Source organism: Channa argus, chromosome 20 (assembly GCF_033026475.1).
Source record: "Channa argus isolate prfri chromosome 20, Channa argus male v1.0, whole genome shotgun sequence".
NCBI lineage: Eukaryota > Metazoa > Chordata > Actinopteri > Anabantiformes > Channidae > Channa > Channa argus.
This window is the reverse complement of record NC_090216.1, coordinates 15,303,690-15,320,283: the sequence shown is the minus strand read 5'-3', so window position 1 is coordinate 15,320,283 and position 16,594 is coordinate 15,303,690. Positions and strand designations below refer to the sequence as shown.

Below are 16,594 nucleotides of genomic sequence, written 5' to 3'. Positions count from 1 at the left end.
GTGGCGCAGGAGGTAGCGTGGACGTCCACCAGTCCCACAGTTGTTGGTTCGATCCCTGGCTCCTCTGGTCACATGTTGAAGTGAACTCCCAGTGATGGGGGGAGCTGCATAGCTGCGTGTGTGATTGTGAGTGTGAATGGGTGAATGAGAAGCAGTGTAAAGCGTTTTGACTGCCAACAGTAAGAAAAGCAAAGCATAAGTGCAGATCATCTACCAAGTACCCAGTGTTTGGAACTCTGGGTAAATTCATCACTGCATGTTGCAGAAGGTTATACAGCTTTTGGAAGTGAGGGCTTCTCTGTCAAGGAAACAGACTGTCGCCAGACTAGAAGCACTTATAAGGCCCTGCAGACTGTCTCCATTATAATCACCAAATCAAATCCGTCTCAGGTCTCCACAGCTGTTTCAACATAGCTGTGGTAAAAGCCAGCAAAGTGTCTCAAACGTTAACGTACTGATGGACTGCTGGACGAAGACCCGCTGTGGGATCTCACACAAGCTCAGATGGTGCCTTCTGAATAAACGTGTGTGTGTGTGTGTGTGTGTGTGTTCCAAAATAGCATCATCAGCCACAATCTGTTGCTTTTAATTGTTGTGTTGCACAGGGGTCAACATGGGAAAATGTAATGCTGGCCGTGATCAACAGGTGTCAGAGCTCGGTGCATTATGGGCTGCATGGCTGCAGAGCAGTCAGACTGGATGCTTTCCTCTGTCCACCAACACATTAACAGCACCAGGTGGTGATCTGTGGAAAAACCTTGACTGAGGTGTGTGCCACCCTCCTCCACAGCCGCGGGTGTGATTTGCTTGGCGTCAGTCTCAACAGCACACTCTTCCCTCGCCTCAGTCCTGCACAGGAAATACACATTTCCCTCTCACTCACTGTGTATGTTCTTGTGTGTCCTCACACATGGCCACCTATCTGTGTTTCTATCTGCTCTGTGTGCACATGCATATGTTCGTGTACGTGTGCATGTGAGGCTGCCAAATGTGTTTTCACTGCGTGTGACGGGTGGGGAGGGGCCGGTGGGAGGCTCTGAGTAAAAACAGAGCGTCCAATGTTTCATATTACACTCCTCTTCTGAGGGAAAAAAGAAAAGAAGAAGAACAGGAGGAGGAGGGAACCTGGGGCTTCTTTTCTTCAACAAGCATTTAACTACAAGTTTATGGAGGCTGCAGCTGTGGAAAATGAAGATCTGCTCTGTGGTCTTCGCTCTCCTGACTCGTGTTCTGTTTGGAGGTAGGAAAAGTTTATTTTGCTTCATACTAACGTGGATGTGGTGGAGACAAAATGTTTTCCATCGGTTTTCAAAGAAGCTTTGGACAAAGCATTTGAGAATCAGGGAGGATGTTGAGCTGATGAAAATATACAAAAAAAAACATTTTTACTTAGACATGATTGTCTTTTAACTAAAACTTCTACGTATATTCTCTATGCAATGTCTTGTTTCTGCTAAAATATTGTTTGAGATTTCAGGGCGTTTTGGCAAAGGCAGTAACAAGTTCATCAGAGTTGTATATGCTTTCAGAAATGAGAGAGAAATCCAACGTGAAAATTGATGGTTTTCCTGAGAATGTTTGAAAGTAAAAACAGAGTTTGCAATATCACCTCAGCATTAACTCACAGTGATTTCAGGTATCTGTCTACAGGCTGGAGTTTTAAATTAAACCCAACACCAAAACATTTTTGGTTACCACTCCTTTATATTTTTTTAAATGCAAATGAAAGACGAAGCCTGTACAGTAAAGGAAGCAATTTTAATTACATGCTGCACTTTATGAACTGGAAAGTGTGAATTATAAATTTGTAGAGATGGTGTATGTATATCGTCATGCACATGCAGCAATGAAGTTTGTTCCTTGTGTGTGTCGTGACATGAAAAACTCAACACAAATGTCCGAGAGAGGAAAACACACTGTTCAGTAACAACAAATCCACCATGAGCCCTGCAGAGCAAGGATTTCAGAGAAAGTGTAAAGCTTCCACTTCTGAACCAAACTTTGGGCTGTGTGTGTTGTGCTGAGCGTCATTGCTTTGTGCTGCGTTAGTGGTCAAGTGACATGTTTAAGGCCAAGCAGGCGTCAAGTTGAAAAGTACTGAAAAGCTCCCCCATCTGTCAGGCAAACAAATTCACTCCTGTTTTGAGCTTCATTTAACTCTACAGAAACTTTAAAACTGATCAGAAGACCCCCAAACAAAATCACATGATCTAAAAATAACTATACAATGAGTACGTGAAGGACCATGTTAGATTAGAAAAAAGGTGAACAGCAGCAATAGAGACCCTTACACTTTTGTTCCTCAGAAAACATTTCACGAAATGGGTTTATTGTTGGTACAGTAGTGAACACAGTCTATGTAAAATCTCTTTTAAAAAAGCTCCATCTAAATAATAACTTTAACTTTTAAGTGCTCATCTTCTGATGTGAGCACTGTTCCTGTGCACTTGACAAACAGTTTGTAGAGCTCATATCTGACCATGGAAAAGGTGTTGAGACAAATTGAGTTTGAAAATATTCTTCTTTTTTGTGACAACTGAGGAAACATCATCTGATGTCAGAGTATCCAGAGTAAAATAAGCACGTGGAAAATAAGTGTAAGTGTTTTGTTTTTTTTTTCTCAAGTGCTAATACCAAAGAAAAAGACTGGACGGTCAGGCCTGTCGCTGACCTCTTTAGATTGGAGTTTCAGATTACTAATAACAGATACAGTACATTCTGTTGTAGTACACTCCATCTAATTTGTAAAATGTAAATTAGACATACCAAGAATTACACACTATTTTATATTTAATGGCAAGTGAATCAGAGTAGCAACTTCCAACGATGTTCACTTTAATTGATTTCTACAGTAAAATGCTACAGTTAGAAAACAGCATGTTCCTGATTCAGTTGGCAGAAAACGTGCGTATTATAGCTCATTATTCATATCATCATATAGATATCAGCCAAGTAGTAGGGGAAGTATATAGACACACTTCATGTACTTCGTTGAAATTTTGTAACCGTGTTTCAGCGAACTTACTAAACAATTTAGCTGTTGTGACTGAACGTGAGGTGCTACACACCAAACATTTTGACATTAAAAATTGTTTCCATAATAACTTGTATAAAACTTGTTTCTCCAGATTTGTGTTTAACCATCAACGTCACCATCACCCCTTCCCCCTTTACGGTGGCCCAGGAGGGTCAAAATATCACACTCTCCTGTGCTGTGTCCCAACGGCGTCGAAATACAGCTTTGCCCGTAGTAAAATGGACATTCTTACCAGCGAGCACAGACAGGCTGGAGGACGAACTCCTCATCGCCCGTGTCAACATGAGAAAGGCCCGTTTCTATGGCAACTACACAAAGAGCTTCCCATGGCCCAAACTGAAGATGACAGTGGTGAAGCAAGGAAAGATCTTTGACTTGCTCATCTTGAATGTGTCTGAGGGAGATCAGGGGCTCTACATGTGCCGAGTGCAGGAGTTTAAAAAGCACCAGGACCGGTGGAAGGCCTCGTCCAACTGCACTGCTGCTACCGAACTCAGAGGTGAGGGCTGTCAAGCAAACACTCGATTCCACTCTGCACCAATATTCGACTTGCTTTCTATGGCTTTTGGTTAGGGTGTAAATGTACATTAATGTGTTTCAATGTCCCTCTGACTGCCCAAAATTAAGATATTTCTCTGATTCTAGCTGAAAAACTTCTCCAGATCAAATCCTCCAGTGACATTTATATCATAAGGAGTTTAGATGATGTATTGGGGGCCTGGTGGCTTAGTGGTGGAGCGCTCAGTTGGGATGCAGAAAGCCACAGGTTCTAATCCCACCCCACCAAGCGATGCCCTCCCCAGTCACCAAGGGCCAACTTGGTGCCGGTTCCGAACAAAATGTGAGGGTTGAGGTGGGAAGGGTTGTAGCGGGATGGGCATCCGGCGTAAAAACTCATGCCAAATCAATGTGCGGGACACATTCCACTGTGGCGACCCCGGAGGGGACCATCACAAGTTTAGAAAATGTCATCTGGAGGAGCTCTGAAAAGGCAGGTTGACAATGATTCCACACTCCGTAGTATGAGCAACAAGACAAATGATGTCACCTGGAGGCATTTGTCAGCTAGAAGTAGGGAAGTCAAAAGAACGTTTGATGGCATTTACATGCTACTACTTGCTCTAGAACCAAAAGAAGCAAGTTCCATGTGTGTGAAGGCACCTATTAAGTATTTTTGAACAACACCATCTTAGTGGAGACAGGTCAACGTATACTGTATGTCCACGTTAAAGAGAGGCAGAAATGATTGTTTATGTCTTGGTGAAAGGCTAGTAGAGTATCTTAAAGGGCTACTTCACCCAAAATCTTCTGAGTAAGTAACACACTGAGACATTCAAGGTGACTGCAAATAGTTTGAAGTAGTTTGGATTTATGTCACATCTAATGAAGTTTTCAGTGCTTCCACAGAAGCTGCTCAAACTAGTTGTGTACTGCTCAGTTTGTTCCAAACACTCATATTTTGTCCTGTGACTGAGCCAGGATGAAGTGATTCAGACCAATGGTAGCTCACAGACCAACAGCATCTACTGTTACACAGTGCATCTGCTGCCAACTTTAAGAAGAAATGCTCGTCAACACAGCTAAAGTAGTTAAACCCAGAAATCTAAATATAAATCAGCCCCAGAGTTCACATATACTGGAACTATTTATTAAATACTGGTCTTTTATTATTTAGCAGTTCTTCCAAAATTACTTTTTAGTCTCTGGTCATAAATTAGGCTGGGCAGGATGCTACAAGATGTATTTTTATCCTCCATTTTAGGTGTAAATAACTATCAACGGAATATTGCTGCGATGTTAAAGTTCAAAGTCAGTCATGAAGATGACAACCTCAGATTTACAATTGTGTTTAGTCCTCCCAAATACATACACACAACAAATCACTGCAGAAAGCAAAAAAAAAAAAAAAAGCAGAGGGAGCAGCAGTGTGTCTCCTGTAGTAGCAGTTTCTCTGACCACAACTGGATGATTTAATTCATCTGGCTAAAGAGTCAGTGAAGCAGCATCCCGCTTCTGATTTTGGAAATGTCATTGGTTAAAACCAAGCCTGGGGAGAAAATCGATCTTCACTGCAGTACGTTGTGGCTTTGACTGAGCAGATGATCTTGGAGGAAGAGCAGAGAAAGTGTGAGGTTTCAGTGCTGACGCTGGCACATGGGAAGATCACACAACGGAATGGATGACACATCCACTGGTACCAGATACTACACACAGTAACTTCAGCTTCATAAAACTGGATGCCAAACTGTAAAAGCATTGGAATTGATTCCTCTGAGCTTTTCATTTGTGGCTGATTTGAGTAAAATTCAAATGTTCCCCAACAGACCTAAAGAGAGACCTTTGTCTCCGACTTGGTTTCTACAGTAATTGTTGCTACGCCTGTCAACCCATGTTGACACAGAGCTATCAAAGCTGCAATATGCAGCTTCCCAGAATCACATTAGCCACAGCATGAGACCTGAAATCGGACCACCCAGGGAGTCAAAAACTGACACTCTGGCATATAAAAAAACTTTAAGTGGATTGAACACAACATGTGCTCCATGAATGCAAATTCTGACTTTTATTAAGTATGAAACATCATGTTACATTAGAGTTTGCATATATATTGTATGTTTCTTTTAACAAAAGAAAGGCTTTTAATATGAGGACTAAGTCATATGACAAGCCTTACGCAATCTGTCGTAATTGTTCATTTAGAATGCATGAGTCCCCAAACCCAATTTAATTTGATCTCTTTAAAAAAAGCTTCATCTAAATAATAACTTCATCCCAACAGTACTGTTCCCGTGCACTTGACAAACAGTTTGCTCACCAAAGTTTCCAGGGCAGTGTTCTTATAGGTGGGATTTTAAAAGCTGTTGACATTGGCCTCAACAAGGAGTTTCCCTCCTAAAAGTAGAACAGCTATGGAGTCCAGAGAGACTCAGCAGAACTGGAACAAGAGACGGTCGTGTTGAGGAAGTGTACGTTTGAATATTTGTCTGCAGTGACAGTCGAGTGGGCAGCTGCCTCGTGTCTGGCTGTGAACATCTCGTGGTCAAGGATGTGGGGAGCTATTTTCACCCAAGGAAGTGCCGGTTCATTGTGGTTTGGATAATAATAATAAAGCCTTAGATGACATTTTTGGATGAAAAGTGCAATTATTACACCGCTGGCCCAAAGACGCAGAAACTACAACTAGATAGCTTGTTTTTTTTTTTGTGAGAAGTAGCCCACAATTTAGAATGAGACCACATTACCTCCAGCAGGTTGTTGAAACTACATATTACACTGGTCACATACTGTACATAAACAGGTATAATTGATTTTTTTCAGCCCCTCTTTGATGCTCATACAGTCACGTTTGTTTATATGACAACCGTAATGCTTCATGAATCCTTTCCAGTATGATGCAGACTATTTGTTGAGATCACACCAACACTAGTCATCTTTTTTATTGAACTACCAGATGCTTTGGTGGGTTAAAATTAGATCTAAATTAATAACCACATAATAACTGTTCTTATCAGAATCTTATTTTTTTTCCAGGTTTAATTTACCATCTGTTTTTATATTCTGGATACATTTTAAAGGGCTGAGCAGATTTGCTGAACAATCGCCTGAAGAAATTAAAAAGAACTTAAAAGAAAAATACTTTTTGACCCACCAATTGCATTCTTTAAATTTTCTATTGATTTTATAATTTCAGATTTTAAGAAATAGTGGGGATAAACTTAGATGATTGTTTGATTGTGGCAGAATGGGAATTTGGTTAGCTCATACCAGTTTAAAGGAGCACTTTACTGATAAATGCTTCATACCACCCACCCTGCACACAAATAGCACCGACTTGTATTTAATAGTAAATTCTCAAAGTTTATGCTCCGACTTTGTAGTCGAGTCTGCTGTTAGAAACGTGATATTTCATGACATCATCAGGGTTATTTTCTGATGATGTCCTCCGGGGTGAGGACTAAACTGATTTGTTGCATTTTTGTTATTCCTGTTTAAACCAGTGTGTTCCTGTTTAAACTGCAATTTAAGTACCAAAAACATGGAAAACACTGTCCAAGATCTAAGCAGAGTCACTGAATAGGACAAGCCAAGGCAGCAAAACCTCCCTCTTCGTTCAGTAGACCAGTAGGCAGCGATTTGTTTTCCCTCTGAATGTCCAAAGCAATGTTTATCACACATGTGAGGGGTTAAAACTGCTGGGGACCACTGCCCCTGGTTCCGCACTTCAGAAACACAGCAGATGCCTGAGTCCCTGTGTGTGTGTGTGTGTGTGTGTGTGTGTGAGACGTCAAACTGATGGAATTCTTGTGGTTGGGTAACATTAGGTGACCAGGTGTTTCCACAGTCTGTCTCACACAAAAACTCCCACTACTTACTACTGCTATAATAAACACATTCTGAGAGGTCAGAGGGGAGGTATGATAGAAAAACTGAGGGAAGAGCTCAGTGTGGCAATAAAGAAACTCAACTCACATTTCTGTAAAACATAAGGGCACCTGCAAGTTAACAAGGATATTTTTGAGAGGTTTAGAAATAAAATAAATAAATGCCCCCAACTCTATTGGCTGGTCCACAAGGAAATATTTAAATTTTAAATATCAAACGTTCTGGGCTTCAAACATCTCTCCATTACTTTTCTTGCCAGAGAATAAAGCAAAGTAGGAAGCCAACAAAACCAGCCTGATTATATCCATGATAAAGACACAGTGACCAAGTGGGGAAATGTACAAAAAGATGCAAATTTTTGGGTGAAGAGATGCCAAGACACAACAGGAAGTTAAAGGGCGAATGGTTTGAATCTTTGTCAAGACACACAACACTGCAGTGTACTTCCATTCATCTCTTTCATTTATAATACAGTAAATTAGAGCAGTCACTGACTGCGTACATGGTGAAGACACAGAGCATCATTATTAGCTCCAGTTCATAGTCTGTGTATCGAGGTTTACACTGTTGGGTTTGTTAAGGCAAAAAAAAAACAAAAAACGCCACAAGTACAAAATAGTGTGGGCAACTGAAGGGAACTCTGTGGCTCAGACGAACAAAATGTCTCTTTGCATGTTTCCACTGTGGTCTCATGCAGTCCTCGTCCATTCAGCTGCAGTAGAAAGAAGACATTTTCTAGACAAAGATAAAAAGTAGCTTTTATTGCACACAGTGCTTCAGATTTATACCATTTGTGATTATTCCAACAAGTAGTCTGCAGCTGCTGCAGTGACAGGGCTACAAAGACCCTGAGGCAGAGACGCCACATAAATCTCGTACATGTTATGAAGATTTACGTTGTGAATAGCGTACAATGAAATCATCTGTCATTTGAATCAAGTCTGTTGAAATGATACTGTAGTTCATCTCGAATCCATGCAGCTTTACACTGTGAATTATTTTAATGAGCAAGGAAACACTGGTGTTACCGTATATACAAAATATGTCGTCCATGCATTTATTTTCGTAGGTACCTGCTGGAGGCCAATAACTACAGAAATCTCACTTGGAGCGTTAACTAATTTTCAGTTTGCTTTGAATAAATAAATACATACCTACAGGATACATACACTACATACTGGACCAAAATAATTGTGGCTTTAGTAGATACATAGTTTGTAATTTATAAAAGTATCGAGTTAATATTTATCTTGCGATTCTTTCCCTGTTGACATATGTATTGGTTCCTAGTGCTTAATTAATAGCAGTAATAACTAAGCTATGTGACAGAAAGTTTTTAGATTTTTGATTTTGCCTTTCGGCTTATCCCGTGAGTTCAGGGTCACAAGAGCGGATTATTGTCCCCATGTTGATTTGGCACAGTTTTTACGTCGGATGCCCTTCCTGACGCAACCCCTCCCCAATTTCTACCGGGCTTGTACCGGCACTGCACAGCTGGGGAGGGGAAAGCTAAGTGACAGAAAGTGACCAACGGTAATTCACTAGGTATGAAAAGATTTGCTGACATCTGTGTAAATTAAGGCATTTTGTTTTCAGTTTTTTTCTTTTTCTTCTGCACAGACACATAACATATATATAAATACACATAACAAGACCAAGGAGGCCAAAGTGGAACAATCTCAGAAGACATAAAAATATAATGTTTTAGACAAATAGACATAATATGTAAATACACACTCTAATGATCAGTAGAGTTGCAGCCTAACTGTGGGTGTGTGGAAGTGATTATGTATGTGACTTGTGAGCAGTAGGATGAGGGGGAGGAGAGGAGGTTGTGTTCTGTTTGTGATTGGAAAAAAGATAAAAAAAAGAAATGTCACAGGGAGTTTTGAAAGTAGTGTGGCCACCTCACAGCAAGAAGGTCCCAATTTGGACTCCACCTGCCAATTTGGCCTTTGTGTGTGGGGTTTGCATGTTCTCCCCACCCTTGCATGGGTTTCCTCTTCGTACTCTGGTTTCCTCCCACAGTCCAATGACATGGAGTTAGGTTAACTTGTGTGTAGGTGTGAATGTGGTTATTTATCTCTACGTGTGGCCCGGTGACAGACTGCCGACCAGTCCAGGGGGGGCACCCCAGTTCTCGTTCAGTGACAGCTGGAATCAGCTCCGACTGGAATCGGCTCCATGCACCCTGTTGGCCCTTAGCAGGACACGCAGATAATATGATATTTTTTTAATATGATATTTCACAACTTCTAATTTCACCTTTGTCAGGCTGTTTCCGCACAATGACTGCCGTTACATGCACTTAAGAAACCAGGTCACTGGAACGTGACCAGGTTTACATGCACCGGAAGAGTAACCAGATTTCTCATCTACCTCTTACATATTTAGGAAGCCTGACTCACAGTTGTTAGCTGTATAGTGACAGAAAAGGACCTACAAGGCACTTTGTGTTAGTCTGTAAAGGCACATTTTGTTGTAGCACATTTTTTTAATAATGTGAAAGCACTACAGTTGCAAAAGGAACTGATTTAAAAAAATTACACGTTTTTAAAATCATGGATGCCGTTTTGTCTACAAATACAAATAACACAGTACTATTGCACAATGAATGCATAGAGGGAGGACCTCTGTAATGGGTCCTGGTGTGTAGATAAAGTGAGATTCGCGGTTATCTAAAACATTCTTGCTGGTTTATCAGTCAGTCTGCCTATGGGAAAGGCTCCAGCCGGCGTGGTGGCGAGCCTGTCCGTCGTCAGCTGCTCGTGGTTTGGTGTATTTCAAGATGCACTAGTGGGTGTCACTTCACGAGCTTCCTACCAGCAGCTCAGCAAGAGTACAGTGGTGTTAAGACTGCTGTGGTCAGGTTGGGTGGAAAAGGCGTCTGGGTTGAGACTTCACGTTGAGTATGGGAAACTTTTTTTATTTTTTTTTTCTCAGACATTTTGGAAACTAAATCAAGCACATAACTGCAATTCTCATTACACTTTTAGTAGGCAGTCACAGACCTTCAGTCCATTACCGGTGCTCATATTTGTGAAGTTCATTTCCAAAGACTGGATGCTGGAATGTTCAAAGATACTGCAAGTTTCCTTTATCTTCTAAATGTAGATTATTTGTAGCATTTTAAACTTTAGCTCAAATTTGCCTATTAACATTAAAAATTACAGAGTAAATTCCCAACATTATCATTGCCAAGCCCCCGAAACACTTTGGCTTATGACCCCACCCCCCACCCTTTTAGAAAATCTCCTAAATATTTATGTAATGAATGATGTTCTGACTGGCAGGCAACTGGAAAGGAGGGCAAATAGGTTTCCAGTTTGTATCTTATTATAATCTATATTTTTGCACAACAATAATGATGCTTTGCACTATAATAATTACAATTTGATTTTATCTTTTCTAATCATAGATTTCCCCCATTTCTTTCCTCCAATTTACTGAGGTCTTATTGACACCACTTTTGAGGCCCCCAACGCCCCCAGTGCTAATGTTTGAGTTAATGAGATATTCATCATCGTCATCGTCATCATGCTGTAAAGGTTGAGCTCTCTGGACAGTGAATCAAATACAGGATCTAGCAGGGAGGAGGCCCACCACAGATTGTTGTCGTCCTATGGTTAGCTGTATTTAACTTTAGCCTGCATGTAATCAGGCGGCCGGGAAAGCCACAGTGATGACTTTACATGTTTCTCTTCTCTCTTTCTTTCTCTACGTAGTGCACGTTTTACCGGCCACCAAGGCCAAAGAAAGCTTGTGGAGCTTGTTTGAAGGTATGTCATCATATTTCGAGTCTGTGTGTGTGTGTGTGTGTGTGTGTGTGTGTGTGTGTGTGTGTGTGTGTGTGTGCGTGAGACTGTGTTTGTGGTGCACGGGCACGATTTTGTCCTTGGCATGCAAAGAGAACACAACCCAAAGCATATACTACGGTGCCCCGAATAGCTTCTCAAAACATGTTTCCAACGGAATGGGCACAAGGCTGACGTGCTGTTGGACTGACGTACACGTTTGTGTGTTTCAGATGTGTACCTTTGTGCGGTGCTGATCTGTTCAGTGGGCCTGCTGTGCATGTGCATGTTCACAGTGACGGTAACCTGCCAGTACATACAGAGGAAGCAGAGGTTAAAAGGTTAGCAGCAACATCAGCACAATCCTCAGCTGACCCCTGAAAATACAATAGCCATTGTCTATGAACCAGTTATCACGTTTCTAAATGTGTTCTATTTCTGCAGACAATTACCATTTGGTCAAAAGCCCCCAGAACAGGTATGAATTTATTGTGAGAATAATTACAATTCTTATTTGACATCTTAGTAGAAATAGTAATATAGTTATTTTTAACTGCATTAAACATTGGTAATCTGATTTCCTTTCAGCTCTGGGGAGACATTCACCAGTTTGGTCAGTGTGTCTCCTGCTCTGCCTAAAAAGGAGAGGAGGTACAGGAGGAAAAGGAGCAGAGACCACCAGGAGGAGGTGCCACCAGAAATACCTGCAAAAGGTAAAAACAAGTCTTTCTCTACTGTGAAATGTTGCTGGAAATCTTTCTGGAGTGATGACTCACAAAATCTCAGCCTTGGGGCCAATCAGTCTGTAAACACAACAGAGAGGTGAGGCCACGACATTCAGGCCTTTATTCCATTAGCTTCAGTAAGTCACTGGCAGAGGCCCTCAGTGCCTGCAGGAAAGGCAGGCAGCTGCTTGGGGCCCCAGGCCAGTACGGGGGCCCCCAAGGGGCTGACAAAACATAAACTATCTACATCACCGGCTGTGTGCTAAGTTTTCAATGACTCCAAGAGTCGGAGACCTTCCTGAGAGGGCCCCCGACTCTCACTCGGTGCTAATGAAACAATGAAAACCAGATACAAAAATGAATAGGAGTTATCATTCTGTGAGCGAAAAAATAGGAACAGGAGAAAAAGCAGGATAGTGGTGGAGCAGTGGAGATAATAACAATTAAATATAATAAGCTAAACAGTGTTAGCTACATGCTGCTAGTGTCGCTGTAATTGTAATTTAAACATAGTAGTTTTATTTTCATATACTTCTGCTTAGGGCCCCAATAGACTCAATAGGATCACTACTGCGCACTGGTAAAAAAAAAAAAAGGCTCTAATTCAGCATTTATTCATATGTCTGTATTTTTAAGACTGATCTGCATCCATGACAACAATTTTGTCACTCGGAATGAACTGGATGTTCAACCCTCTATATTAACAGTCTTAATGAATGTGGTAAAACATTTAGGAGACACCAAGCAGTGAAGAAGATTATTTTCCAAAATGTCCAACTTTAAAGTGAAACCAAAACGTTGAACTGAAAGAAGCTAAGATGTTTAAAGCCTGAAAGGGCTGGGGGATAATTTTGGCTAAAGTTCTCAATGGTTCTTGTACATTGTTATAGGGTCCACTCATAATTTTAGTAGATCAGGCATTTATGTAATTGTAACATGGTTTCATCCATATCTTTAAAATGAAATTTCAAATAAATAAAGGCTTTGAATCAATTGGTTTTTCTCTGCCTAAACACTATGTGAGAGGGGGTCAATGTCAAGTTTGTGGTCATGATCAAGAGGTCCGGGTTTTGTTGTACACATAAATATATATGTATGGATGCAAAACAGATCTCTGCAAAACCTCTAAAAATGTGTTTTGTCCCTGCAGCTCCACTCAGAGACAAAGCACAAAAACCCAAACTTTTAAAACCACAACCACGGAAATTAGTGTTGGTGAGTAACATTTGTGACATCTATAAGATGCTCAATTTTATTGTCATTAATTTACTGTCAAGTAATCTGGAATGTACCCATTAAAATACACTAGAAGTACACGCACACTGGTACCGTGTTATTGTCCCACATACTGTATAATGCAGAATAAGCAAAACGTGACAGGAAAGTCTGCAGAAAACGAAGCGGACAAAGTCATAAAATGAGCCACATAAGCCAGGTTTTCTAGCTGTCACTGGAACGAAGTGGCTCTGTGGCAACTTGGCATTTTAATGGCATAAAATACCTTGAGAGGTAATTGAATTTTGGCAACATCATCCCAGAAGTCACCTAACATGTAAACTAGAAGGAAAACAAAGGGAGGAGACATGTAGACAGTTAGAGTCTACACTTGTTTTTTCTTTGGAGTAAAATCAAAACAGTTTCTAAAAATGTTTTGAATCTATTTAGAAGATTTCTTGTCTGTATTCACATGACGCCGCAATATCATTTGAGCCAACACTTTTCAACTCTGTAATTAGCTTAATGGAGATCTACATAAAAATCTTCCACAACCTTCTTTGTACTTTTCCTCCCCACTGATACCACTTCCCTCCCTCTCCTCCTCTTTCTTGCCTCACCCCTCTGCCTCCAAATCTCCAGCCGAAGATAGTAGAGGAGAATCTGACCTACGCCGAGTTGGATCTGGTGAAGCCGATTCCGGAGCCCAAGGCGTCGCGTAGCGGCACAGTGTATGCTCAGATACTCTTTGGCGAGCAGCAGCTCTGAGAGAAACCCACACACCACTAGTAACTGTGCCCTGTGTAAAAAAGAATTGTGTATTTATAGACTGTATTGTTTTGTGCTCACACGGTTTGTGCAGGGAAAAATACGTTATGTCCCAGAATTATGACAAAATTGTACATATGATTTTTTTTTAAGCTTCTGTTAGAAAACTGCTTTTATGAGTATCAAGATGTAAAAAGCAAAATATTTCATATACTGGAATGTTTCGTGGTTTAAGTTTTATTTTATTTTCCTTTTTTGGGGGGGGGGGGGGGGGTTGTTTTAGAATCTGTGTAGATGAGACATAAAACACAATAGAAGAAAATGGTGCTGATTTAATTCAGATTTGTCCATCATAACAATTGGATAAGAGATTTGAACATGTCTGTGGCTAAGACAAGGTCAAGAGATTATTGCATTTTATTCTCCTGATCTTGTGTTAATGTAGAATTCGGAGATTCGTCTACTCACTGATCTCACTTTACAGCCTTGTTGGGTTTATAACTCGTGAGCATTAACTTTATTGGTTCACTACAAGAAGAAATACTTCTGTAGAAGAGGTTATCGAGAAAATCAAATTGCAAATTGGAAGTTAAGTGGTGGTGATGCTGAAGTCATGGGACCGATTGTGTTTAAGTTTCAAAAATCAAATAAATTGCGCTCATCTGTGCAGATTACCTTGCTGAAAGTGTAAGTTCTGTCACTGAGCTTATTTTCTGCAATCATCCAAAACCCAATAGAAAAATCAGCTTGGCTTTTTGTGCGTGGAACCAGGTAGATACTAACTTGGGTTAAACGGTTCGACCTACAAAAACGCCATCATCCCTACAGCACCAAGTTTTGGTGTCCCCTGTCTCTAGGACTAGGCAGGAATTTATTCCGATTTGTGGGGGCAGGTCTTCCTGTCAGTTTGCACAACCCTGGGTAAACATCTGCGTAATGGCAGTGATCAATTTACTATTAGCCTCTATGCAATGGTGTGGCTCTAAGAATCCCCTCGTCTTCTGCCTGAACACAGTTAGAGTTGGTAGTAGGTGTATTTTTGAACTTTTTTTATCCTGTGTCCAGGCTTTATGCTATGCTACGCTAAACTGTCCGCACTTACATATTTATTAATGTGAATTCAAACAGCAAAGAGCAGCGATATGAAAAAATGTAAAATATGTCAAACTATTCGTTTTATTTGTGTAAAGGATGGATGGATGCTAACAAACTGCAGTGTATGAAAGCTGTTAGAATTTCTAAGCAACAAAGTAATATTTTGTTTTCACACTTCATGCAATTTGAGATATGAGCAGATTTATGAGCAAGAGACAAAATAAATGACTGGCAGCAACTGAGACACCTGATCAACAATCGCGAACAAACAAGGACTATTAGAAGTTTAATGTAAGTCCCAGTTTACTTCAAACCTTAAAGTGATTTCGTTGTTTGGGATAAGAGCCAGAGACCATTTGGCTATATTCCCACATACTTATGCTATGGTCTCTTTACTTTCTCACTTTCCATGAATCTGAGTGTGAAAGTGCTTAAGTCTCTTTTTCCGTTTAATGATCCTCTGGATTGAGCCATGGAAAAGCAAAGGAGAGTTTTTCAAACAGTGAACTTGAAACCCAGACACAAAGGCACCGTATCCTTCCCTTCCCCCAAGACTTCAACTATCTTATGTGGAGTTATTCGTGCAGATAAAACCCTTCCCAAATATAGTTCATATGGTGCTGCATGTCTGTTGAAGCCTGCATCCCCGTTGGTTAAGATATTTATCTGATAGTAGTCGGAGAGTTGACTTATGAGTGAACATGTATATGTTATTTTCTTTAAAGATTTGTAACCACTTTCTAAGAAACTAGTTGACAATTGACAAAGTTGTATGATTGTAGCTTCGAACAGCTCTTGTTGCCTGAAAGCTGACCCCCAATGCCAGCCAGGGTACAAGCTTCCACCTGAACGATCCCTCACAGCACAGTACTACACAAAGTTAGATTATAATCACTGCTAATTCAAAAAAAAAAGCTTCTGGTTAATTCCCTTCACCTTTTTGTTGACATCTTCATTTGTCCCCATTCCAGATTTTCATTTGTGTTCTCACCTGTACATTTCAGTTGCACCGTGTGTATTATGCCCATATAAAATGACTGAAAGTGACCTTTAAGTGGTGGGTAGAAGTGTCCTAAAAATGCCTTAAACTGTGAACTGTAAACTTTCTACCAGACCACATTGTCCTTAAGAGGAGTGTTTGACTAGAACTATGTGTGTGAATTGTGCCTCTGTGCTCTCTTCCTCTTTCTCTCCCCTCTCCCTGCCCACAGCTGACCTCTGGATTTAGCAACACTCCAGCATTTCTGTTTATGCTTCTCTTTGTACAGTGTGTATCAGTAAGTGAAATAAATATGAACCTGGGTGTAAGCAGTTTGCAGACAGAGCTGTTTTTTTCAGCTACATGTTTCAGCGGGATGTCTTGATAAAATGGTGATTTGGCCTGAAATACACGCTGAAATGTCTATGGACATTTTCCTCCAAGTTGCATCGCAAAAGTGTTTATTCACACGAAGCAGAAGGAACTGGCCTGGAGGAATAAGGATGATAAGAAAACACACAACCTGTCAGACAGGGAGGTCCCAGCCTCTGATAAACTGGTAAACAGTTACCAGTGGTAAAGCTCATCACAGCCACAT

The 16,594-nt window shown here is 40.7% G+C and overlaps 1 protein-coding gene across 2 annotated transcripts; it reads left to right on the top strand.

Moving 5' to 3' along the window:
- Positions 1-1,035: 1,035 nt before the first annotated feature.
- vstm4b (V-set and transmembrane domain containing 4b) lies at positions 1,036-16,328 on the top strand. Of its 2 annotated transcripts, XM_067488408.1 has the most exons (8): positions 1,071-1,240; positions 3,129-3,536; positions 11,146-11,199; positions 11,448-11,555; positions 11,659-11,692; positions 11,803-11,927; positions 13,090-13,154; positions 13,797-16,328. In XM_067488408.1, exons 1-8 carry the CDS (start codon positions 1,189-1,191, stop codon positions 13,920-13,922), a joined length of 972 nt encoding a protein of 323 aa, XP_067344509.1. In that variant the 5' UTR covers positions 1,071-1,188; the 3' UTR covers positions 13,923-16,328. The 2 variants fall into 2 exon arrangements, with proteins under 2 accessions (XP_067344508.1, XP_067344509.1); XM_067488407.1 differs by lacking the exon at positions 13,090-13,154 and having other exon boundaries at positions 1,036-1,240.
- The last annotated feature ends 266 nt before the right edge of the window (positions 16,329-16,594 follow it).

Bases quoted from the DNA above. Each gene is read 5' to 3' on its own strand.
- vstm4b (XM_067488408.1), top strand. From the start codon at position 1,189: ATGAAGATCTGCTCTGTGGTCTTCGCTCTCCTGACTCGTGTTCTGTTT. The intron at 11,200-11,447 runs GTATGTCATCAT...TGTGTGTTTCAG, and splicing joins CTTGTGGAGCTTGTTTGAAG to ATGTGTACCTTTGTGCGGTG. The intron at 11,693-11,802 runs GTATGAATTTAT...ATTTCCTTTCAG, and splicing joins GTCAAAAGCCCCCAGAACAG to CTCTGGGGAGACATTCACCA.